Source organism: Aspergillus japonicus (assembly GCF_003184785.1).
Source record: "Aspergillus japonicus CBS 114.51 unplaced genomic scaffold BO86scaffold_1, whole genome shotgun sequence".
NCBI lineage: Eukaryota > Fungi > Ascomycota > Eurotiomycetes > Eurotiales > Aspergillaceae > Aspergillus > Aspergillus japonicus.
In genome coordinates, this window is record NW_020291638.1 from 1408566 (window position 1) to 1432030 (window position 23465).

Sequence of the window (23465 nt, forward strand, 5' to 3'; positions counted from 1 at the left end):
CTCAATGCTCAGGCAGTAGGAAAAATATTGTCAAAGTATCCGTACTGTCGAGTGAGTGAGTCGAGTCAGTAGTAGGGTAGTACGTAATTTAGGCAGTAGACAGTGGGCTAGATCTCCCTCGGGACATCGACTAAGAACCTTCTCCGGGTTAGTCTCATCCTTAGGCTCCCGGCGGTCAGGCCCGGAAAGAACTCCTCGCTTGGAGAGACAGCCGAACTGTACAGTACATACATTCAGCCACCAGGGAATGAAATAATGAAGCGGTACTCCGTAAACTGTGTACGTTACTATGTGTATATAAATATGTATAACTTTTGCATGGTGTGGCGTCTGCCTGTTTGCGGTCTTACTTCTTAATAATGCCCGAATCCCACGTGTTTCTTTCTTTTCCTCTATTCCCCACATGTTTGTTCCCTTCCCGAAAGATCTTTTGGGTATGGTGCAATCAGTATTTACTGTTCTTCACTCTCGCTTCTCGCAGTCCGGAAGTTCTAAGAATAGGTGACAGAACAACACCTGTTGGCATATCAACCTTTTGTGGCATGGTACCTTAACCACTACTAATTATTTACAAAGATAGTACCTCGCGTGATTAGATGTATATGTGCACCGATCAGAAACATTCTCATCCACTCAATCTTTTCTTTGTGCCACCAAACAGACACTGTAATGTCTATCACCAGTGGAAATCCGCGTGTGGCTCGTTTGTGCATTACATTATAATAGAGGAATGTAATCCTGCAACTGCTTGCATAATTAGCGCAGAGGATTTCCCTCTTCCTTTGTTCAATGGCAATATATCAACGGCTTTTAATACTTGAGCGAATGCCTGTAGCAGATTCTGTACTGGAGTTTTACAGATATCATCATCTATAGGATCATTCAGGGCACGCACTTTTGTGCGCAACCCACACGCCGGGCCGCTCAAGTGAGCAAGAAGCGGCGGTCTGGCGAGTCGCACCTGAATCAGGAAAGGAAACTGATTCGGTTTGCTGCAGAAACCCTTCCCAAGGTAGTTAGTTGTCTGCAGTGAGCAGTTTTCTCCAAATCAAGTAAATAAACTGAACATCATGACTACATATAACCTCGACATCTCTCTCGACCATCGAGGGTAGAACCATCAGGGCAGTAAGTGCTGAACAACATCGCCTACTCGTTTCCAGAATGTCTGACTCTACAACAATCCTATTCGTTCCAGGTGCATGGCATAGTCCGGAATGCTTCAATCTAGTTGTCCAGAAACTCGAGGCGGCCAACTACACCACGCAGAAGATTCACCTACCTTCGGTCAACCCGCCCGAGCATTACCTCGATTTCGAAGCTGACGTCGCGCTGATTCGTGCTCAGATTGAAGACGCAATTGGGGACGGCCGTCAGGTGCTGCTGGTCGTGCATTCCTACGGGGGTCTGCCAGCGAACGAGGCGATTCGGGGATTGGACAGCAAGACCCGCCACGAGAAAGGGCTGAGAGGAGGGGTCTCCCGTCTGTTCTTCTGCTGCTCGTTTGTCATCGCCGAGGGACAGTCCCTGATCAGCGCTTTTGGCGGGGATGATCTCCCTTGGTTCATGGTGTCGGAGGACCGACTCGAGGTCCGTCCAGCCACTCCGGACCAGGTATTCTACAATGACTGCGATGAGCAACGAACTGCAAGCGCGGTAGCGGCTCTGAGACCCCACAGCTACCAGACTTTCCATAGTCCCTGCACCTATGCGGCGTGGAAGCGGGTCCCCTGTACCTATCTATATTGTCTTCGAGATGCGGCTATCCCAATCGCGGTGCAGAGGATGATGGTCGAGGGGACGGCGAAAGGCTATGGGTTTGAGACAGAGACTCTTGATGCGTCTCATAGTCCGTTTTACAGTCAGCCTGAGGGCTTGAGTGCCGCGATTCGACGTGCTGCTGGTGAAGATCTTTGATCGGCACCTGTTCTTTATCTTTAGGTCAACCTGGCGATCCATTCAGAGAACATGGCAATGCTCACATACTACTGAGGGTTGATAGAGTCATCTAGCTGTCCGTTTGCTCACTTGATGACGATCGCTCCTAGAGATTCGGTGTGAAATATCACACAGCAGGACTGAATGCATTTCAACTGCCAAGTAAAAAGAGCATCTCACTCCACAATCTCCTTCACCTCATCAGTTTTATCTCCCTAAGTAGCAGCACAATCCCCAGCCTTTCCTCCCTCCTGAACCCCGCCATTACCCCTATCATCCTCGTCAGAGTAGAAAGCAAAATCATCTCCCAGCGAGCCGTAAAACAATCTCGCCACCTCCACCAACGACGAATCCGACGACCAACACGACACCCTCTCCTGCGACGCCATCATCCTCAACTCCCGCCTCTTGCTCGCGAGAACCTCAACAAGATTGCCCGTGGTCTCTCCCGAAATTCCCTCTAGATCCCCAGTATAAAACACAAAACTCTTCCTCCGCCCACCACGGGTCCCATCAACCCAATCGTCCTCATCAACGTCCCCATCAGACCCCGCAGAGGACGAATCCGAGAACAAGACCGACTCCACATCTTGAAAAGTCTTCGGGGGCCTCTTCTCCTTCTTCTTTTTCTCTTCCTGTAATTGTGAGTGCTGTTGTCCGTTCTGCTTTGCGTGCGGTTGAGATTCTTCTCCTCCAGCAACAGCAATAGTAGCAGCGGTAGCGACAGGGGTACTGATAACCTTCATCGAAGATCCCTCTACATCATTCCCGCCATCACTCTGAGCCTCAGCAACCCGCATATCCTTGTAATCAAACCCACCCGCCTGTATCTTCAGATCGAGCTCCTGTTTAAGGCGGTACCATTTCAGCCGGGCGGCGGACTGCGTTATGCCAGTTGCTTCGGCGACGGCGGGCCAGTTGATCTATGAGTTGAGAGTACTTGTTAGCATTCCGTAAGAAATAGGCTTGGAGTTGTTGTGAGAGGGGAAAAGTGAGGAACTCAGAAAGGATGAGGGAATGTGAGGTTGGTCGCTTGATGGTGTACTTCCTACTGCGCCGTAGCTTGGATAGAGAAACGCGTTGGCAGAAGAAAGATAGTAGGTTGAAATATGTTGGTTGATGGGGAGTGAGGTGAGGATAATACTCACGGTCTCAGAGTCTGCGTTCAAGAGTATCACGTAGAGGAGGAGGACGTCGGCCTCGTGGGTGCGTTTAAGATCGGGCATAGTCTTGTCTGACGGGGTCTTTTGAAGAGGATGCGGTGTATGATCTGGTCTGGGGAGTGGATAAGAGTAAAGAAGCTATGTGTAGGTGGGTTCGAGGTGGAGAGAGGTGCGGTTGGTTGCTGAGATGCTGGAGCAGAGAAGTAGTTGTTTAGTGGGAGAGGACGGACGCGTTCAGGTTGATGGACATGAAGGCTATTAAGAGAAGGGTGTGTGAAGGTGGAGGAAGGTGTGGGCTTCTCAAAATAAATTTGCTGTGTGTTGTGTTGTGTTTATGTTGAGGTAGTAGGCTGTGAATCGAGAGGAAGTGATATTGTTGGCCCAGGCATCTAACGAACGGCAAGATGCATTTGGTCTACACTATGAAATATTTCTGCTGATACCCAATGGAAGCAAACAGCGACTGAAAGCGTATGCATTTCATGCTAAAAGGGAAAACTAGGAAGGATATATTGTATCAAGGGCAGATAGCAAGGCATTACTTTTTCTTATATTTCATTAACGCTCCTGGCTCTTCATCATGAGTCACTGGTCGACAATCCGGCGTATCGCTCAGCCGACTCCCTGACTGCTTCCACAAGCACCGTATGAGCGCCGCGCGCTGCGTTGACCGCACCGTCAATCAAAGCTTCATGGCCCAAACTGCTGTCATCCACCCCCAAGGAAGCCTTGGAGTGATCGCCCTTGAGCCAGATCTCAGTGATCTCGTCCCGCGCAGGCATGTAAGCGACCACACACGCCGACAGGATGGACTTGTGCTCGGCCGGATCCGTATCCAGCATCAACTTAGGCGTCGACGAGTTCCCTTCTTCGGCAGCCTCGTCGTCCGAGACGATAGCAGCCACGCCTCCAGCCACGAGATCCAGGCAGTCGATTCGGGCGTCCGCAATGGCTGCGGATGCCGCGGTGATACACCCGGCCAGGACATTCATCATGCCCCACGGAGCGTCGTGCGAGTCGGGTGCATCCCCCCACCACCGGTCATCTTCGGCCTCGAGGATTGTAATCGTAATATCCAGGCCACTCTTCGGCCACCGTTCCGCGACAATCACGCCTCGGAGCGCAGTCTCGAGGTGAACGCCCAGGTCACGTTCGCTGGCATCCCGAATGTGGCCCTTCCGTTGGCGGGCGGCGAATGGCGCATATTTGACGTGGGTAGTAAGAACGAGATTTGGCGAGAAGGTCGCCGACCGGGGAAGAGGCTTCGGTCCATGAACAGTGCACGCGAGCTTCAAGGCCGAGGAAGGAGGGATCAGGGACTGAGGGGAGGACCGAGCTGCAGCGAGTGAGGCAGATGGTTCATATTCGAGGTATGCGGAGCCGGAAGCCGAAGGGATCAATCCCGTCTTAAGGACTAGATGACAGGTTAGTTCCCTGTTCACGGGCCTGTGAGAAGAAAGGAAGCTCTTACAGATCTTGCGCAACTCATTTGGTTGTCTATGACGGCGAGGTCTTTCTGTGGCAGCGCCGGAGGCGGATTTGAGAGAGGAGGCGAAAACCGCAGGCCTCGTGCCGCTAGGCGGCCCATTAATTCTTCGTCTGTCAGTCATTACACATGTCTTTGCATCCCTGCGATCAATTCCAACAAGTGATCGGAGGAAAAGCAGCGGAGGAAGGGGCAGATAATAATTGGGGGAGTTGATAAAGCGATCCGATAGCTGGCGGTCGAACTGCCCGCAAAGCTACATCCATTTTTGAGAAGGGTTTGCATGGTTTGCATGGGTGGGATCGCGGAAGCTCGGCGCCTTTTTTTTCCCCCTCGTGGGTTTTTCTTCGGCTTTTCGCTTCGCGCTTTCTTTTCCCTTCTCTTCCTTCTCTCTCCCCCACAACACAATGAGTGTTGTGAATTTGACAGCTCAAGCTCTTCAAATGCGAAGCAAAGCTTGATGCGTCGTCTTTCGAACACGATGCTGGAAACTGACCTGTAAACTGTGAGTATATATTCTTCCACAATCCAATCAAGCATCTCTTGCATGATGAAAGCGATCCAAAAAATCGAAGTTCTGGCGACCTAAACATGGGCCTCGAACAAACATGCATCACCATCTGACCTCAATTTCAACTCTTGCTTCATTCTCAGTCATCGTACTACAGTGGACGATTTGCTAATGTTCACCAAAGATAGGATCACACAAACTCAGTCATGACATGAGGAGTGTGGAATACCCAGCGCCGTTGTAGATGAATTGGTATATCAGCCTTCCCACCTCAATCTCTCCCTGCCCTCGCACATCGAGTCCACAGCTCGGTCTGCCTTTTCATGATGAGAAAAATTTATTTTCAGTTCTGCTTCTGCAAAATTTTTGAAGATAACCAAATACCTTACCAAAAACTCCTGATACCAATCATCATCCCAAACATTGCTTCACTCATCGAAGACGAAGCCAGCATGCTAACAGCTGCAAAGACTTTCTAGGGACTGTAGCAATAACACCAGACACCGCATTACCATACCACCTATAGAAGGTAAGACCAATCATCCCTTTCATATCCATGCACACAACCCACAACACCATGTCTATGATGACAACAAGTCAATCCATTCAATGATCTCCCCTCGTGGAGAACCGCCCCTCGAGCCGCGCGAGATCTCTCCCTGATAACTCTCACAACACCCTGCATCGAGCAAATGTGCATCACAGGTGGACAAACTGATGCCACTTCTTCTCATCTCCCTTATACTGGACCTCTTGGGGGCATCGATCTTCGGATTTTTCCCTTCATCAGGGAGGAAGGTTGTGGAGCACTCGAGAGAGTGGAGTCCCGTCATTTGTTTTTTACTTGGCACATTTCACCCCCTGTGGGCTTGTGGGATCCTTCGTGGGTTCGATTTCGCTACGCTTGACTTGTGTCAATGCCTTCCTTCTGGCTCGAAGTTCGTTTTGGACGGCGAGTTGGGGGGTCGGGGTTGGCAGGGGAAGGGATGAATTTACCCGGCTTGGCTGATTACTATTCTACTTCGTTCTTTTGTGATGTAGACATCATCTGCTGGATATTTAGAGCGGTTGTGCTGACAATATCTGGTTACAGATCGATTCTTAAAGCAAGGCTCGATACTCTTGTGGTGTGTGTCGGATAGTGCTAGGCGTAGATAGCATGGGATATGACCAGCCTCTGTTGATTTCTCTGCATGATTTGCTCCCCGTCTTCACCATTTCGGTCAGATGCTTTGCTTTGCTGTCAATTTCATTGACGGGTCTTGCTTCCTTCCCCTCCTTGCCACCACTCACTCGATCGTCGTCGTTCAGAAGATGTTTGCATATCTACGTATTTGCTACTTCAGAGCCTTCACGGCCATGAGACAAAATTTCACCAATGCCTGATGGACATTCGACGATCTTCCCCCTTCATCCTTCTGCCCTTCGTGCCCTTTCTTCTCTTGGCCTCGTCCTTCTGTAATATCTAAATGAAAAGAAGAGTTTTGGAGAAACATCATTCCATAATACGTATGTGTATAGCTTAAAAGCATATGTACATGTAGAACTAGTCGGCCGAGGATAAGCGTCATCTTGCAGAAAAAACTCGCTTCGACCATGACGGACTGTAAGCTTCTCGAGGTTAGTTTGACAGTGCGTACTTGCCTGCCCTTATTCAGTTTTCGTGTATTGTTTTTAAACGGACTATGGAGGGGGTGTGAGTTGACATGTCCAATTGCAATAATCGACCATTGTCGTTCAGCAGACCCCCGGCAGGTTGATTCGAAGATGTATATGAGCTACTGTGCGTTGAGATGAAATCATGCCACGATCTCTGCCTTCTCTAGTCTTTCACTAGGAGTGGAGGTGCCGTTGCTCGTCATGCTGTAGGGAGCCTGCATTCGATCGCATGTCAGGCTCTCTCCTCTGATCTCCAATAGGCTGTGACTCGGTAGAAATACTTACCAACACTCGCTTTGCATTGCAGATCCTCCACGCAAGGTTGCGGACAGTCCCATCAGCTCGAACGACCTCGGGCGCAAATTCCACCCCGAACCTAGAAGAGCAGTGTTAGTGTGGCAACAATGAAGAATACCGGTGAGGTGCTCACATTTGGTGCACAGCGAATACAACTCTTTTGGCATACTTGCCGTTTCGTTCCACTTGGCTGCCAAATTGTTCTTCCACTGTTTCGGGTGCAATTTCGGGATCCTGGTCCAAGCAGTTGCGGATCACAGGCAATAGCTTCAGCTCAACGGATACCTGGAGATCGTCCTGACTACTCTCCACGAATTCCTCCTCGTCGAACCGTGCGGTACGAATCTCGAAAGGACGCGAGATCGCCATGACATTGTGCTTGCCGTTATGGTGATAGCGGAACTCAAAGGCTCCCTGAGTCCAGAAGAGCTTGTCGCCGGTAAAAACGACTTCCCCAGTCAAGATATCGTCTGTCTCTCCATCTGGGCGCTGAGAGGCCGATACTTTCACATCACTCGTCACGATGCCTTTTTCACAGGTTTGGTTATCGTAGACGCCGGCATTTGTAGCGATCCATCTGCCTTGAGAAGAAACCCGCGTGATCTCTCTTGAGATATTGTCAGTGACGCGGTAAAGACCAATCCAATCTTTCTTGCTGTGGTTTAAAGGTGCCGTCCACCGGACCTTGATCGGTGCACCATACTCAAAAACTGAATGTCTTGAATCTTCTCTGCCGTTACACAGATCAATCTTGTCGACTGAAGAAGATTCAATGCCCTCAATCACCAAGGAGTAGTCCCGCGAGTCATAACCAGCAAGATCTTCATCAATGCGAGAGATGGTAACACGAGCAGGATATGTCTGGAACAGGGCAGTTGTGTCCTGCACAAACGTGTTGACACCGGCGGCAAGCTTAGGGCGCGCCGTATCGATTAGCTCTTCAATGAACTCAAATGATTCGTCCACGATCTTATCAACGCTACCATGCAGTTGGCGGAGCGAAGGGGGCAGGGATCGTTTGAGGCTCTTAACAAGCCCCGCATCTTGTCGCAAGCCCTGGCCATAGAGCTTCTGCATATGCGGACGCTCCACAAACTGGATGAAAGCCATGCTTAGAACGTGACTTATTAACGCGAGGAAGATGACTGCTCCGCTACTTGTGATCAGAACAGCACCCCAGACCCCTGCCAAACCCAGAACACGTTCGGGATTGTTCAGGAAGCGATAGATACCATTGTACGTCAATTTGTGAGATCCTTGGAAGAAGAAATCACCGTAGAACCAGCCGAACTCGCCCAGAGATTCGTAGATGCTGACCGATGTCCATGTCTGCAGGCAGATAAGCCCTACCCCCAGAACATGCCGGAGCAAGACGAGGCCATAGCCCCAGTCAGCAGGAAATGTGTACATCTTCCAAGCAGCAGCAATGAAGCTCGCGTAGCACATGATCATACTCAAATGGTACGTGCCCTTCCACTGATTCCAGGCTTCATGAGGGGTCTCGCCATACTTGACAAAGTGCCGAGTCCACGATTTACAGTTTGATTGACGAATGAGGAGGTATCCGATACCGATGGAAAACCATAGTCTCCAGATTGCTGCATTGGCCACGAAAATGAATTGATAGCGAGGTGTAGATGGCGTCAAGACAGTCAGGGCGAATACGAGGAACTGGACCAGCAAAGAAGAACTATCTGTTATCCGATGCAGGTCCAGGTTGTGGAACCCTAGTAAATTGTGGACCGATGGAGGAGGGTTGCTTGTTGGGTGGTTTGTCGCGTGGGGCAGTTGTTCATCAACCGGTGACGAAGGAGGCTCGCTGGCCTGAGAAGATGTGGATACAGAATCTTGCTCCGTCACACGCTTGCGCGGAGGAGGAGGATTGTACGTCTTGTCGATATGCGGGTTCTCGACGAAAACCAAGAACGCAAATTGTGCTGCATGGGCGAGAATGGAAATGAACAGCACTTTGTAGCTTGCTGCCATCAGCGAGATGCCGTAGTATCCGGCGTAGCCGACCGAGTACATCGGATGGGGAGCCATCTCGAAGACACCGTCGAACGTCAACTCTTGGTCAATGAGAAAGAAAAAGTCTCCCCAATACCATGCAAAGTCTTTCACCACGCGATGAGCATCGAGTTTAACCCACAGGTTGAACAGCACCAAAGCAACACCAGACGACCAGCGCACAATAGTCATCAGCACGCCCTCATCAACGGGGTGATGGCTACATGCTATGGCAAACAGACAGTATGATGTGAAGTCACACATGAGAATAAGATCGACGAGGCGACGAAAGACGAGCCAAGTGTTGTACTCAAGTGGAGCCTCATCAAAGGAATAATCGACAGGGACCTTGGTCTCCAGTTCGCGCTTGATTAGTTTATACAGGTTAGGATGGGGGTTCTGGTTTGTGGATGGGTTCACAAAGATCTTGGTCTGCTCCGCCCAGCGAACAAGGGTGTTGTGGTGAGATTGATTGTGCAGAAGCCATCCAATCCCAATGTTGTATGCCGCCCGCCAAAAGAGATAGACGGCAGCAAACACTGGGACTTTTGCACCTTGGGGGAGTTGCCATAATAAGAGAATATGGGCACCCAAAATAATCAGAACAATAATATCGGAAAGGTTTTTAGGCTCAGATGGAGACAGGAGTTGAGAGACCATGTCATGTGTTTGAGGCACCGTGAATACTGTTACATTGTCAAATGAGGTCAGTCCTCTGCTAGTGGGATGCAGATAATCAAGAGATTTCAAGCTAGACTGGGGGCTAAGTGCCACGAACCTGTACCACCAGGGGTGCGGCCGAAGGTCTTCTTGTCCTTCTGTGCATCATCCTTAACCTCGACCTCGCCAGTAGCAGTGAGAGCCTCGGCGTTTGCAATTGAGTCGGGCTGAGAGGCCATTGTAATCCTCTCGCGAAGCCCAGTCTCACCCAGGTTAGAGCCTGTTGAGAGGCCACGATCCATTGTTGAAATGAGTTTAGGAAAATTGTTGAGTTGTACCCGGCAGATGCAGTGGGAAAGACAAGAGAATGAATGGAAGGAGGAAGAACAGAAGAACCAGAAGCATGTGACAGTGGCCGTGACAGTGGGGGAAAATCAACTGGCGGGAAGGCAATGATTGGTCTGACCTCATCCGAGCCAGCAACCAGCCACTTCCAGCAATTTCGAATGCTAATTTCTGAAAACTGCAGTGATTGTCAGGGAAGGAAGTTAGAAGAAAAGAAAAAGTAGGTGGAACAAAGGCCAGTTCTGCCTATTTATGGTTAATCTAGAATCACAACGCCAAAAAATTGTTGGGAGTGAGACAAAGCACCTAGGGTCACTAGCCATGCCTCCTTCCCCGATTCCCCCATGGCCTGTCTTCGGTTATGGCTTGAGGTGGATCCCAATGCACTGGGGAAAGGGAAGCATCAATGGGACGGATAGGCTGGAATTGTTAGTCTAACACCAATCATGACCCTCATCAGGGTCTGGACGGGATTCAGACAGCACGGGTCGGAATGAGGAAGAAAGCCTGGAATCGGATGCATAACAGAAGGGTCCAGTCATTGACCTCCCTGAATAGTGGCATTGCATTAACCGGCATCACAAAGACTAATATATTAATTCTTGTGGGCGGTAACTGCGGTGCTCTCATCCTCTGTGCTTGAATGGACACTTCTCCTCTCGCTAAGCCTCGATAAAGGCTCTAGTGTCACCGTGAGAGATGAAGCTGCAGAAGCTATGTTTTACCTAATGTACCTAGTTATGCAAGCTTTACAGGATTTCTTTACTTTTGATAGGGACCTGAGCACTCTCACGCTGAGATGAGAATCGATGGAGACGAGCTATGCCTGGAATCTCTTGTGATTCATAGGCTAGACGCATTTGTTTTAAATTAAGTCCATACACTATGGAGTCGCCAGGCTTGTACCCAAGAATTGTGATAGCATAATGGCCTCTTGGCCCCTGTGAGAGGGTTAGGGTTCTGACATGGCATTCCTGGTCGATACCCCAGTCGACATGCCCCTCATCTGATCCTAGGGATCTCAGGAACTGGGCCTATTTGGATTACATGTAGGAGGCTAGCTCGATAGAGCAAACATGCAATCCTTCATGGATTTTGATCTTCGCAAAATCAAATGGCAGGCTTGAAACGATTTGTCGAAGCAACAAGCCCACTAGCAATACTCATAAGTAGATTCAAACCTGCATTCTAGGACGGCGATGACCTGACCTCCTAAAAGATTTGTGTGACACCGTACGGAGTAGTCATGGCTCCATGCTGCAGCCAGCGAAGATTTATCCCAACCACGTCTTGAATCATAGGACATGACCTACCACCAATTTATACCACTGAAGAGATGCGTACATATTGATTTATGCACAGATAGACTCATACAAGAACGTTAGATGTGCCTTCTCGTATCAATCTTATCACTGCATCCAGTCCGACACCGCTGAGATCTGAAGGCGGCAGCAGCCCCGCACCAATCGCCACGGGAAGGTTTGTCATCCCTCCGATAAGTACTGATTATCAAGCAACTTCCCGCAGTCATCGATCCCCGCCACTTTTCCTTCAGCAACACTTCTTGCTGTCAATCAATACCCTGTTTGATTCTTCCTGATCACTTTTCATTATTCAAATAAAGAAGAAGAGGATAATTGGAGAACAACCATCAGAATGGCACCTTCTCTCGAGGAGCCGACAACGGCTTACTTCGAAGCGCCTTCCAAGATGGCACCGAATCTTGTCGCTCCCGAGCCAGGTTGGTTTCTGTTTTGCGCCGAGTGCAACGTACATGACACTGATTATTCCTCTGCTCGTAGAGCACTGCCCTGGTCCTGAATCCGAACAAGCTGGTCAAGGCGATGCTTGTGCTGGCTGTCCGAATCAACAGATCTGCGCCTCCGCTCCCAAGGGCCCCGATCCCGACATTCCCATTATCACCGAACGGCTATCGCAAATACGGCATAAGATTCTCGTATTGTCCGGTAAAGGTGGCGTGGGTAAATCAACATTTACCTCCCTACTCGCTCACGCGTTTGCTGCGAACCCCGATTCGACTGTGGGCATCATGGACACAGACATTTGCGGGCCGTCCATCCCCAAAATGATGGGCGTCGAGGCGGAGACCATCCATGTGAGCAACGCAGGCTGGAGCCCCGTGTGGGTCACGGATAATCTGGCCGCGATGAGTGTACAGTTCATGCTGCCCAACCGGGACGATGCGGTAATCTGGAGAGGGCCTAAGAAGAATGGACTCATCAAGCAGTTCTTGAAAGATGTAGACTGGGGAGAGATGGACTACTTGATCATCGATACGCCTCCCGGAACATCAGATGAGCACTTGTCCGTCAACTCGCTGTTGAAAGACTCTGGTGTCGACGGTGCGGTGGTGGTCACTACCCCCCAGGAGGTCTCTTTGTTGGACGTGCGGAAGGAAATCGACTTCTGTCGCAAGGCTGGAATTCGCATTCTGGGGTTGGTCGAGAACATGTCGGGCTTCGTTTGTGGAAATTGCAACACAAAATCGCAAATCTTCCGAGCTACCACTGGGGGCGGAAAACGTCTTGCCAAGAAGATGGGTATCCCTTTCCTGGGCGCTGTACCGCTCGACCCTCGAGTAGGCATGGCGTGCGACTACGGCGAGAGCTTTGTGGATAATTTCCCGGACAGCCCAGCTTCAAAGGCAATCAAGCAGGTTGTGCGTTCGGTCGCGCAGTTTATTGGGGAGGAGCCGGACGATGTCCTGCCGGAGGACACGGTCGAATAAAAGTACTGTCTCTTTTCTTTCATGTCTATCAGCGCGGTGCATTTGGGACAGCATGTAAGGGGATTCACATGATTTGATATCATTCTTGGGCGTTTGGGCATAGATGCAGTTATTCTTGATACCAGATTATTTCGAAGGCACCTTGATCACTTGTTTACGAACAAAGTATGACTCCTCCTAATTTTATGCTCTCCAGGAGTTCGCCTTGGGGATTTGGGGGGCGATCTATAGCTCGGGGGCAGAACGGTCGAAGTAGAATTAGTCTAAATGAGCTTCAAGGATGCAATGCTCACACGAGCCATCATCCTCTTTAGTGCTCACTTCGCCCCCCCAGTCAACTTTGGGGTCTGAATAATGTTGATCATGTCAAAACAATTGAGGATTTAAAATGTCCGTCAAGTCCCTTCTCTGCCCCAAGCCCCTTTGACATATTGGAACTGACACTTAGTTGACCACTTTTGACCCCTCGAATTTCGCCGTTGACTTGGCCTCGCTTGGCTCTGTTTGAGACTTGGAAATTATGAAGCAAATCGGACCCGCTCCACCAACTGCCCGAGGTCGACACATGGAATAACGTCCTTAAAATAGCCTTCATAACTCGGGCAATCCGGAGAGACCCTTGCTGAGGATCTCGACTCTGCCGAATCTTTGCCGAAAGATTGTGTAATCTAGTGCCCGACCAACGACCGCGATGTCGTTGCTAAACGCCCGGTGGTATTTAGCCAAGCTCACCGTATTTCCGGTGGTGTCTCCTGAGTTGCGAGCCTATTTTCTTTACCCTTTTCTCTGCTTTTCTTCCCTTTTCCGGGCCAAATTTTGGGACTGCCTCGGTCATCCATGATGAATGATGGGCTAGGCTACTTGCGATCGCGGGAGGCGTCTGTCTACGCGGCCTGAGGTCGGATAGACCGGTCGACGAAAACTTGCCCTTCTCTCGAGTCTAGGCCGGAGTCCACCGATATATTAACAATAGCAAAACAGATAGCAGCACTAGCTATAGTATCCAAGTTTGTGCAGAACCCATCATCTGCCGGCTGGACCGTGCCATTGACAATTCGACAGAAGGTCATTACAACTAGTCGACTATTTACTAGAGAGAAAGTAGCTTGGTGTGTCGAGCCTTCAGAAATCTGTAACACTTCAATCGCTGGGCCTGCTTCAAAGTTCAAAGAGGGGTAAGATTGTTTCAGGATTGGCCACAGCTGATTGGGCCCCAACTCGGGAGTCGAGCGGCTGGCGGTTTCAGTGCACCGGTGCCTGGAGGAAGTGGCGGAAATGTCCTGGCCATGAGCTGACTATTCGCCAGTGCCCCCTCCCAGGCGCCTGTCAAGCTGATCAGTCTTTCTCGGCTTTTGGCACCCATGGATGCGCTGATGCGCTGTTGCGTTGATATTCTTTTGCTAACAGGGGGCAACCCTCTCGGATTGGCCCATATTTGGCTCTTCCTCGGTGGATTCGTCGTCCAACTCTTGCAATATTGGGTTAAGACCAGCCTACCTCACATTTAGTTGGAACAATGCCACGCTCCAGTGAACCCCATTTCCTAAGCACCATGCGTCAGTTCTCGACTCTTGGGTTCTTGGACTTTTCTGGGCGTAGATAGTAGGGCTTGGAGATTTTCTCGAGTGATATTCAAATCCTCGACTTTCTTCGTTCTGGTTTGCACCTCTTTTTGTCCTACTTTTATAGACTGCGTGTGTTTCGTTCTCTTCCTGCTGCAATTGACAATTGTAGCTCGTTCATTCACTTCTCTTCTGCTATCTTTTCCTTTCGTGGTGGAAAGATAGCCCTTCTTCTTTTTCATTCTTCAATTCTTACTTTTGACTTCTCTCGTCAATTGGTAGAGGATCACTGGTGCTTACACTCCTCTTCCATCCTTCTTGTCCATATTGTGGTGATTCTTGTTGTTGTTGGCTCAGTCAGGACTCGGCCCCCATACTTTACCCTCCCCTATAAACTGCGCACTGTTCCTTCAGGAAAGGAGTCTCACTTTCATTCAAAAGACTACTAATCATTGCGCTCTTTGTTTTTGTGTTGTGTTTCGTCTCTAGACCCTCCTTGACTTGGATGTTCACTCTTTAACAGACTAATCCACATATTCCAACTGAGCTACAATCATGCAGCTCCTCCACTCTCTCTTCTTGTTTTTGTTCTTTAGTTACAGCGTTGTTTCTTTGCCGACTTCGGGTCGCACTCAGCATAAGGGAAGATCTTACAAGGTCAGTCGGGTTCGTCGTGGAGAGGGCGAGTTGTATGGTCCCTCGGCGCTGCGAAAGGCGTATCGCAAGTTTGGCATTGTTCCCAGCAACCTCAACATCGAGCTGGAGGACTTCGCCCCCGTCACCACTGTCAAGCACAACGTCGTCGCTGCTAGCGATAACAGTGCCGAGCCAGACCAGGTCGGTGCCGTCAGCGCAACCTCTGTCGAAAGCGATGCCGAATTTGTTTCGCCTGTTGAAATTGGTGGCCAGAAGATCGTCGTGACCTTCGACACAGGCTCAGCGGACTTGTAAGAAGCACCAGGTACAGAAATGAATTGATTGGGATACTGACAAGAGTTCGGTAATAGCTGGGTCCTGGACACTCGTCTCAACAAGACCCTTGATGGTCATACCCAGTACAACCCCGCCAACTCGACCACGTTCAAGGATATGCCCGGCGCAACTTTCAATGTCTCCTACGGTGATAACTCGTTCGCCGCTGGTCCTGTCGGAACTGACACAGTCAACATCGGCGGCGCAATCGTCAAGAACCAAGCCATCGGGATCCCGACTGAGGTCTCCCAGTCCTTCATCGAAGACACAAACTCGAACGGCCTGGTTGGTCTGGGATTCTCGTCCATCAACAGCATCGAACCCCAAGCGCAGAACACCTTCTTCGCCAATGCTGCGCCTAATCTCGACGAGCCTGTCTTTACTTCTGCCATCAAGAGTGATGGCGTTGGCGAGTATGGCTTCGGTCTGATTGATTCGAGCAAATACCAGGGCACCATGGCCAACGTCAGCGTGGATAGCTCCAACGGATACTGGCAGTTTGATACCGCCGAGTTTGCAGTGGGCAATGGCTCCATCCAGACGATCAACAACACGCAGACGGCGATTGCTGATACCGGCACTTCTCTTATGTTGATGGACCAGCAAGTTGTGGATGCTTACTACGCCGACGTGCCCAGCGCCGTGTATGTGAGCAGTGCTGGAGGTTACATTTTTCCTTGTAACACCACTCTTCCCAGCTTCTCAATTGCCATCGGTTCGGAGCACTTGGCCACGGTTCCTGGAAACCTGATTCAGTTCTCGAAGGTTGGCACCAACACCACTACTGGACAAGCTCGTGAGTACTTTCTACCTAAAGACATAACCAAGTAATACTCGATTAACGACTCTTCTTAGTTTGCTATGGTGGTATTCAATCAAACTCGGGCGCGTCGCTCCAGATTTTGGGTGACGTCTTCTTGAAGGCCTTCTATGTTGTCTTCGATATGCGTGGTCCTTCTCTGGGTGTCGCCTCGCCCGTGTGATTGTCCTCCGATGAGCATAACGCCTGTTCATCCAATCTACTTAATACTGTGAAGATTTAGAGCTGCAATAGCATGCTGTAGAAAATGGAATTGTACCATTAGACCCGTGTCTAAAGTTGAACGAGCTGAGGTCGATGCACAAATCGTAGATGTATATGATGACTAATCCTGTGTGTGTGTGAACAAAATGCATAAAATTGTGATTGCAAAGAACAAGGGGAAAGAAAAAGGAGATTCTACCCGCGCACAGCAGAATTGACAGCACAGCTGAATCTCTCATAACAATTCCAATCCCCACTTCCTACGATCCCCGTCCTCAGACTGGGATCGCTCTCGTGAAGCAAGTTGACTTCCATCAAAGCGGCCGTGAGCCTCCTGCGGGTCGCCAGAACAACCCCGCGGTTCGCTCCTCTTCCTTGGGCGACGGCAAGATTATTCGCTGCCCCTCCTCCTCTGTCTCCTCCTCTTCCACTTTCTCCAACACCCTCTTCACCTCTCTTTTCTTCCCACCACCCTCTCGCCATCCGCTCCTTCGCAAACATGGCCATCAACTCCGCGCCCGAATCCTCCCTCCTCTCCCTCCTCTACCGGTCCTACCCGGCCGCCATCTCCCCGGACGCCACCGAGCCCGACCTCCAGACCGCGACCCCGAAAATCTTCCCGCACACCAAGTTTTCCGTCACCGAGGAGGCCGACGTCAAGCAATGGCTGGCCACGATCTCGGGCCTGCAGCATGCCCAGGGCAAGGACGACCAGACGGTGGTCGCCAACATCTTGGGCCAGCTGAACACCCACCTGGCCACCCGCACCACGCTGCTGGGCGCTAAGCCCTCCGTCGCCGACATTGCCGTCTACGCTCTGCTCGCCCCGCTCGTCGAGAAGTGGTCCCCCGAGGAACGCACCGGCGAGCAGGGCTACCACCACATCGTCCGCCACGTCGACTTCGTCCAGAACAGCCCGCTGTTCGCCCTGCAGATCCCCGAGGAGGAGAAGGTCGCCATCGATGTGACCGACGTGCGCTTCGTGCCCAAGCCCGTCGACCCTAAGGCCGAGAAGGAGCGCAAGAAGAAGGAGAAGGCCGCCGCCGCGGCCGCTGCCGCCGGCGGCGCCGCGGAGGGCAAGCCCCTCGTCGTCGGCCAGGGTAAGCCTGCCGCCGAGAAGAAGCAGAAGGCCGACTCGGCTCCCGCTGCTGCTGCTGCTGCTGCTACCGAAACTCCCGCCGCCGCCGCCGCCGCCGCTGCTGCCAAACCCGAAGGCGGCAAGCCTAAGAAGGAGAAGAAGGAGAAGCAGCTCAAGCAGCCCAAGGCGGCGCCCGCGCCCGCCGCGCCCCCGTCCCCGTCCATCATCGACCTGCGGGTCGGCCACATCCTGCGGGCGATCAACCACCCGAACGCGGACTCGCTGTTCGTGTCGACGATCGACTGCGGTGACGCGCCGGGCACCGAGAACACCTCCCTGGACGAGGCGACGGGCAAGACGGTGCGCACGGTGTGCTCCGGGCTGAACGGGCTGATCCCGCTGGAGGAGATGCAGAACCGCAAGATCGTCGCCGTCTGCAACCTCAAGCCCGTGACCATGCGCGGCATCAAGTCCGTCGCCATGGTGCTGGCCGCCTCCCCCCGTGTCGCCGAGGGCGAGGACTCCCACGCCGGCCCCGTCGAGCTCGTCGCCCCGCCCGCCGACGCCCCCGCCGGTGAACGCATCACCTTTGAGGGCTGGTCCGAGGGCGAGCCCGAGAAGGTCCTCAACCCCAAGAAGAAGGTCTGGGAGACCTTCCAGCCCGGCTTCACCACCACCGACACCCTCGAGGTCGCCTTCGAGAGCGCCGCCGTCCCCGCCGTCCACGGCCAGGAGGGCAAGCCCGCCCTCGGCCTGCTGAAGACCGCCTCCGGCGGCATCTGCACCGTCAAGAGCTTGAAGGGTGCCACCGTTCGGTAAATGCCGTTATCCCAAACGTTCACGATATGTCCAGTCCAGTCCATTTTGCGAAGGAAAGAAGTGAAAGAATATTTTCTATAACGTATACCTTGTGTCCCTCCCCCCGCGCCCAAAGAGAGGGAAAGAACTTAGCGAGTCCCCTTTTCGAACCCGAAAGAAAAAATGTTATTTCATTTCATCATATCTTCCGAAGAAATTTGCATGACCCTGCAAGAACGATGTTCTATACATTCGACGTAAACAGTACGAAGTACTTTTGGTAGCATCATGACGACTTTAACGAGGTATCCCTTTTTTTCCTTCCATTATCGAACTGCAATGTCCCCTTGTTCTGGGTCTTCCCTTGCATAGCAAATAAACGGCTGGTGCATTGGGGCGACGGCTCTGTGTACTTTGTGTAACATGCACAAACACTATACTTCGCATTTCTTATAGGTACTCCGTACCGTACATAAGTTATGTTAACGGGATTGACTGATCACCCGCCCATCTCAAGGTCGTACTGCTACTCCTTCCCCCTCTTCTACTTCCTCCTCTTCTTACCTTATCAATGCATCAGCAAGAGCTTGGTTCCAGTCCCGAGTGACTGACCTCTTCTCCTCCTTTGACTCCTCTTTTCTCCTCCCTTACCCCGCATTTTGCAACTCCCCTCCAAAGCAGAATACAGGGCCATATATATGCATAGGGAATGAATAGTCCTGTTCGTTACCTTTTTTTTTTTTTTTTTTTTTTGAGTCCAGAATTCCTTACGCACTGCAGAGTTGATCTTTTGAGCATAAGCAGCAGACCTCTCTACCTTCAAACCCTGAAATATACTGTCCTTCACCATGAGAGCAGTCCGCTTCTACGGAGCTGGAGACATCCGAGTCGACCAGATCGAAGAGCCGGTTTGTGGAGAGGGACAGGTCAAGGTATGTACACCGCTATTCCTCATCTATGCCTTCTTTGGATGCCACGGGCCTGACCTGTTTATTGAGATCCGACCTGCGTTTGTAGGGATCTGCGGAAGTGGTGAGTAGTCAAATCCTACTACTTACAAGAGCACACTTGGCACAGCCAACGGCAAATTGGAGTGATCGTCGTTGACACAGGTCTTGTGTGTGATTTCATCATTTAGATTTGCATGAGTACACGTGCGGGCCGCACCTGGTACCCCTGACGCCACATGCGATCACCGGGAGACAGCTACCAACAACCCTGGGCCACGAGTTTAGCGGCACAGTCGAGGAGGTAGGGACCGGGGTTGCTGGTGTCGTCGCGAACCTCAAAGTTGGAGATCGGGTTGCTGTTCGGCCCAACTTGAACGACGGGAGTTGTCCTCCCTGTTTGCGCGGAACCCCGAACTGTTGTCGCAATTTGGGCTTTGTGGGGTACAGTAGTAGGTTCGGTCTTTTCCCAATGTTTGTTTCGGCTGTCATCAGGCTGAGAACTTTCAAGGCGATGCAGGGGGGTTGTCGGACCATGTCGTAGTTGACGCAGAACTTGCCATTCCGCTACCGGACAACATCCCTTTGGATATCGGCGGTGAGGGGGAAATTCCATTACTTGTCGCTAGTCGGGTGCAGTTTGCTGACGCGATCTATACAAGCGCTTGTTGAACCGCTGTCTGTGGCGTGGCATGCCGCAAATCGCAGCCCTCTTGAGGGTGCTCGGACGGTTCTTGTCGTGGGAGGCGGTCCTATTGGTTTGGCTGTGGTTCAAGTGCTTTTAGCCCGAGGAGTAGAGTCTATCATCGTCGCGGAAGTCTCCTCGCGACGACGAGAATTTGCGAAAAAATTGGGCGCCACACATGTCCTTGATCCTCGGACAGAAGATGTCGTCTCCATGGTACAAGCAATGACCGGAAACGCGGGCGCAGATGTGGCCTTTGAATGCTCTGGCGTGCAAGCCGGCTTGGATACGGCTCTTCGGGGCATCCGGGTCCGAGGAACAGTCACGATTGTGTCGCTTTGGGAAGCAAAACCGAGCGTAGACGCCAGCGCGATCGTGCTAGACGAGAAGCATGTAATCGGAGCGGCAATATTTGCCGATGGGATCTTTCCAGCTGTCATTGAAGCCATAAGCTCGGGTAAGCTTGAGTGGCGTGCTATCCCTGCCATCCCATTCACCCTCGCTGAGTGTTGATTCGTCCTTCCTTAGGCAAGCTCAACCCTCAAACCATGATCACCAGCAAGATTCGAATGGAAGACATTGTTGAAAAAGGATTCGAGGCCCGGATCAACGAGAAAGATAAACATGTCAAGATCTTAGTTGACATCTCGGCATGAAATCCAGGAGGAAGGGTCTAAGGTAAGACAAGACGCCCTGGTCAGATGCGGCTGTGAAGGTCGCACAGCTGTGCCTCAAAATGAGCGTTTGTGTTGTCAAGTCCTTTTCCGAAGCCATCCATGACGGCCCAAGGCATGTGTGATGGCACACTTGGTGTGTATTCTGACGCCAGCCACTCTCAGCCTACTGGGAGCTGAAGGTAAGAACTGAAGCCTGTCAGCAGTGCCAAGAGAATTCGGCCATGATAGACCTGGGCTAGATACATACACAGTACATACCTACTAGTACGTCGTTGGTCTGCTTCCTCTTTTTGGTTCTTACCTGAGCCCCCGGGGATGCCCGACGGCAAACCAGAATAAAGCCCTGAGTTCAGTTCGCGTAGTGTAAACTGTTTAACCTCATTTGGGTTCTGAAAGCGACGACATCTTAACCTTAGGAATCAACACGTGTGGATACGAGCGACGGGGCGGGCGTTTTCTGGTTCTTGGCGAGGGCTGATGAGTGCAACCACGACAGCACGGCCGTCCATTCCACAGGAACTACTACTGACTGCGAATGAGGTGTGATGATGCCAAGAAATACACGTCGAGAAGGGCAGAGCTGAGCGGGGTTATTCCTCGTTGTCTCGTATAACCAACCTCGAAGTCATGATGTCGTAGCACGTAACTTAAGACTCCTTTTGTAGTAGGAGTGGTTCCCACCAACCGATGATGCCTTAGGTACAGTGTTAGTATTGTACAGCACAGCCATACAAAAGAGTAACCCAGAGATTCGGGCTCCGGAGTGGTCATGTTCCAGTCCAGGGTTGTCTAGATGCGAAGCCGACAGACCACAATTATGGATCTTCCATGATCTAGACGTTTGAAGTGTCAGACTAAACAGTTCACTGACAGCCAGACCGCTCGGACTAAAGGTCGAGTGCTACCAGGGCTAGGGCTGTACTGTGCATGTACAGTAGTCATGTACATACAGTACTCCGTACATCAGTACATCCTACCTCCTCCTTTCGGATATCGGAACCTGATATGTCTTCTCCGACCGAGCTTGTGCGTCCTTTGAGGCTGTGAGCACACTATGCTCCTTAACAGATGACTACCCCTATCACGCGGTTCTTAGGACAATAGTCGCAATGCAAATGACGAAGAAAAAGCATCGTTGACGACATGCTTCTTCCTCCCACCGAGCGAGCTGTAGGTACATACAGTACCAGGTAGGACTGTATACCGATATTAGTACCGTACTACGGTTACCCCGGTGGCTGCAGAAGAACATGCGTTCGATCGCGCAACATTCGACGCTATCCGAACGGGGCGGGTGAACGCCACTTTGTTTCTTGTTTGTTTTTTTTAAGTGTCTTTCTTTTCTCTTTTCTTTCTTTTTCTGTTCTTCTTGATGGGGATTGCGGATCTCCGGATCAATGCGAAGAGAAAACAAAGTTTCTTCCCTTAAATTCTCACGGACCTTTACCAATGGAACTTGGGGGGATCGTGACTCCATCCCCCGCTTAAGGAGGTGTCATCCACAGCCCCCCTCCTCTTTGTATTTGGGCCAAGCTTGCGGTTGTTGCGGGCTGGGAGTCATTGACTGTTGGTTGTTTTGGTTTGTTTTGTTTGAGGAGTGTGTGAGATATGGCGTTGGTTTGAGGGCTCACTCACACATTGTCGTCATCCGACCTCGAACGAGTCCGGGGTAAACGAATGAACGAAAGTATCGGAGAATAAACACACAACGAGAGAGGTCACTTGGGGAATTTAACCATTCGGAATCATTGGGTCGCATTCGTTCTTTCTCGAGTTTTCTCCCCGGGCTCTGACCCTCCTTCCTACTCTGTACTTCGTACAGTACATCCCCACTAGTCATGCTCGACTAAGATAACTTACATCCTTACGTTCAATATCCAACCATACATCCAGTCATGACACTACTCAAGCAGGGATCGAATGGGTCCCAGACTCCCAGTGTACCAGGAACCTTGAAAGGAGGGGGTAAAGTAAACGGACTATCATGGGGCACTCTGGAGCAATAGAAGGATTATTACAGTCCGTGGGTGCACTTCAACTGGACGGGGGCAGCCAAATGGCCATGCCCGATGTATGTATGTCTCGCCTGCAAGACTCCCTTTTCCCCTCCCAATATGACCTGATTCGTGACCTGATCTGACCCGACTGGACCTGATCTGAGTGACCTACGCTCAACTTTTCTTTTTTCTGTATTTCTTTTTCGCTGTTCGCTATGCTTAGAATAGAACTGGGGACTTTCCAGGCGGCTTCTGTACAAGCATATTCGTGTGTACCCTGGATGGAAGTATGTACCGTACATCCATCCGGTCAAGTTACTGACCGTCCTCATCTTATCAAATATCGATCGATCAGTACTATTTATGATGGACAGTCCGTCCTTGAAACCGGCTGGTCAACCAATGTCTTTTTCTACATTCACCATCAATTCTCAGTCTTCGAATCCCTCTTCAACCCCATCTTCCATCTTGACCTCGGGGAATTGACCCATCTTAAAAGAAACCCACGCAGAGAGAGAGGTCCTACCAAGGTCTCTACCATCTATTAATACACCATCGGGAATCGCGTGTGGCCCTTCCGAGGTGGAACCGTCCCCTCCCATCCCACCAAACGAAACCCCCCCACCCACTCACAGTTCCGGTGTTTCACTCTGGTTGGTGTCGCTGAACTCTTGGGGGATCTCACTATTTTTTTAGGGGCTCTTCGGGTCTTGGAGGGAGGTCCTTTGGGTTCAGTCTGGCACATCATCCATCATCCTTCCTTGCCGCAAGGCCGGTTTTTCGGTTGGGAGCACCTTTTTTTTCCTTGGTTTGCAATCCCGATCGACTGGCTTCTAGTGGTTCTTCCAGGTAATATTCTTCTTCTTCTTTTCCTCTTGTCCTGCCTCCTTTCATCCTTCTCTTCGTTTTT

At 51.1% G+C, this 23465-nt stretch overlaps 8 protein-coding genes across 8 annotated transcripts; 5 read left to right on the forward strand and 3 right to left on the reverse strand.

Annotated features, from left to right (window-relative positions):
* The first annotated feature begins 1110 nt into the window (after positions 1-1110).
* Positions 1111-2109, forward strand: BO86DRAFT_10058 (alpha/beta hydrolase). Its single transcript, XM_025665842.1, has one exon. It carries the CDS (start codon positions 1165-1167, stop codon positions 1915-1917), a length of 753 nt encoding a protein of 250 aa, XP_025533632.1. The 5' UTR covers positions 1111-1164; the 3' UTR covers positions 1918-2109.
* A 44-nt stretch (positions 2110-2153) lies between these two features.
* Positions 2154-3164, reverse strand: BO86DRAFT_394506 (uncharacterized protein; the record flags this gene model as incomplete). The annotated part of the gene is made up of 2 exons (XM_025673205.1): positions 2154-2861; positions 2991-3164. 2 exons carry the CDS (start codon positions 3162-3164, stop codon positions 2154-2156), a joined length of 882 nt encoding a protein of 293 aa, XP_025533633.1.
* Positions 3165-3592: 428 nt separating this feature from the next.
* Positions 3593-4809, reverse strand: BO86DRAFT_328431 (3' exoribonuclease family protein). The gene is made up of 2 exons (XM_025668638.1): positions 4573-4809; positions 3593-4515 (listed from the first exon to the last, which is right to left on the reverse strand). Exons 1-2 carry the CDS (start codon positions 4709-4711, stop codon positions 3680-3682), a joined length of 975 nt encoding a protein of 324 aa, XP_025533634.1. The 5' UTR covers positions 4712-4809; the 3' UTR covers positions 3593-3679.
* Positions 4810-6580: 1771 nt separating this feature from the next.
* On the reverse strand, positions 6581-10403 carry BO86DRAFT_384804 (phosphatidylethanolamine N-methyltransferase). Its single transcript, XM_025670960.1, has 4 exons — positions 9840-10403; positions 7188-9747; positions 7043-7133; positions 6581-6972 (listed from the first exon to the last, which is right to left on the reverse strand). The coding sequence occupies exons 1-4, from the start codon at positions 9958-9960 to the stop codon at positions 6898-6900; spliced, it is 2847 nt and encodes a 948-aa protein (XP_025533635.1). The 5' UTR covers positions 9961-10403; the 3' UTR covers positions 6581-6897.
* An 856-nt stretch (positions 10404-11259) lies between these two features.
* On the forward strand, positions 11260-12980 carry nbp35 (Fe-S cluster-binding ATPase). Its single transcript, XM_025670961.1, has 2 exons — positions 11260-11807; positions 11869-12980. The coding sequence occupies exons 1-2, from the start codon at positions 11723-11725 to the stop codon at positions 12813-12815; spliced, it is 1032 nt and encodes a 343-aa protein (XP_025533636.1). The 5' UTR covers positions 11260-11722; the 3' UTR covers positions 12816-12980.
* A 1796-nt stretch (positions 12981-14776) lies between these two features.
* On the forward strand, positions 14777-16350 carry BO86DRAFT_10145 (pepsin-like aspartic protease). Its single transcript, XM_025665855.1, has 3 exons — positions 14777-15324; positions 15385-16145; positions 16205-16350. Exons 1-3 carry the CDS (start codon positions 14933-14935, stop codon positions 16330-16332), a joined length of 1281 nt encoding a protein of 426 aa, XP_025533637.1. The 5' UTR covers positions 14777-14932; the 3' UTR covers positions 16333-16350.
* A 243-nt stretch (positions 16351-16593) lies between these two features.
* BO86DRAFT_384807 (putative cofactor for methionyl- and glutamyl-tRNA synthetases) lies at positions 16594-18595 on the forward strand. Its single transcript, XM_025670962.1, has one exon. It carries the CDS (start codon positions 16873-16875, stop codon positions 18268-18270), a length of 1398 nt encoding a protein of 465 aa, XP_025533638.1. The 5' UTR covers positions 16594-16872; the 3' UTR covers positions 18271-18595.
* Positions 18596-18712: 117 nt separating this feature from the next.
* Positions 18713-20712, forward strand: BO86DRAFT_351881 (2,3-butanediol dehydrogenase). The gene is made up of 7 exons (XM_025669450.1): positions 18713-18970; positions 19030-19181; positions 19248-19281; positions 19388-19648; positions 19708-19794; positions 19859-20353; positions 20410-20712. Exons 2-7 carry the CDS (start codon positions 19098-19100, stop codon positions 20535-20537), a joined length of 1089 nt encoding a protein of 362 aa, XP_025533639.1. The 5' UTR covers positions 18713-18970; positions 19030-19097; the 3' UTR covers positions 20538-20712.
* Positions 20713-23465: the final 2753 nt, after the last annotated feature.

Excerpts from the sequence above, each read along its gene's own strand:
- BO86DRAFT_384807 (XM_025670962.1), top strand. The coding sequence starts at position 16,873 with ATGGCCATCAACTCCGCGCCCGAATCCTCCCTCCTCTCCCTCCTCTAC.
- BO86DRAFT_384804 (XM_025670960.1), bottom strand. The coding sequence starts at position 9,960 with ATGGCCTCTCAGCCCGACTCAATTGCAAACGCCGAGGCTCTCACTGCT. Across the intron at positions 9,748-9,839 it reads CCGCACCCCTGGTGGTACAG|TATTCACGGTGCCTCAAACA; the intron begins GTTCGTGGCACT and ends ACAATGTAACAG. Across the intron at positions 7,134-7,187 it reads GTATTCGCTGTGCACCAAAT|GTTCGGGGTGGAATTTGCGC; the intron begins GTGAGCACCTCA and ends CTGCTCTTCTAG.
- BO86DRAFT_10058 (XM_025665842.1), top strand. The coding sequence starts at position 1,165 with ATGTCTGACTCTACAACAATCCTATTCGTTCCAGGTGCATGGCATAGT.
- BO86DRAFT_10145 (XM_025665855.1), top strand. The coding sequence starts at position 14,933 with ATGCAGCTCCTCCACTCTCTCTTCTTGTTTTTGTTCTTTAGTTACAGC. Across the intron at positions 15,325-15,384 it reads GACACAGGCTCAGCGGACTT|CTGGGTCCTGGACACTCGTC; the intron begins GTAAGAAGCACC and ends GTTCGGTAATAG. Across the intron at positions 16,146-16,204 it reads CACCACTACTGGACAAGCTC|TTTGCTATGGTGGTATTCAA; the intron begins GTGAGTACTTTC and ends GACTCTTCTTAG.
- BO86DRAFT_351881 (XM_025669450.1), top strand. The coding sequence starts at position 19,098 with ATGAGAGCAGTCCGCTTCTACGGAGCTGGAGACATCCGAGTCGACCAG. Across the intron at positions 19,182-19,247 it reads GTGGAGAGGGACAGGTCAAG|ATCCGACCTGCGTTTGTAGG; the intron begins GTATGTACACCG and ends CTGTTTATTGAG. Across the intron at positions 20,354-20,409 it reads CTCGGGTAAGCTTGAGTGGC|GCAAGCTCAACCCTCAAACC; the intron begins GTGCTATCCCTG and ends GTCCTTCCTTAG.
- nbp35 (XM_025670961.1), top strand. The coding sequence starts at position 11,723 with ATGGCACCTTCTCTCGAGGAGCCGACAACGGCTTACTTCGAAGCGCCT. Across the intron at positions 11,808-11,868 it reads TCTTGTCGCTCCCGAGCCAG|AGCACTGCCCTGGTCCTGAA; the intron begins GTTGGTTTCTGT and ends CTCTGCTCGTAG.
- BO86DRAFT_328431 (XM_025668638.1), bottom strand. The coding sequence starts at position 4,711 with ATGACTGACAGACGAAGAATTAATGGGCCGCCTAGCGGCACGAGGCCT. Across the intron at positions 4,516-4,572 it reads AAATGAGTTGCGCAAGATCT|TCCTTAAGACGGGATTGATC; the intron begins GTAAGAGCTTCC and ends CCTGTCATCTAG.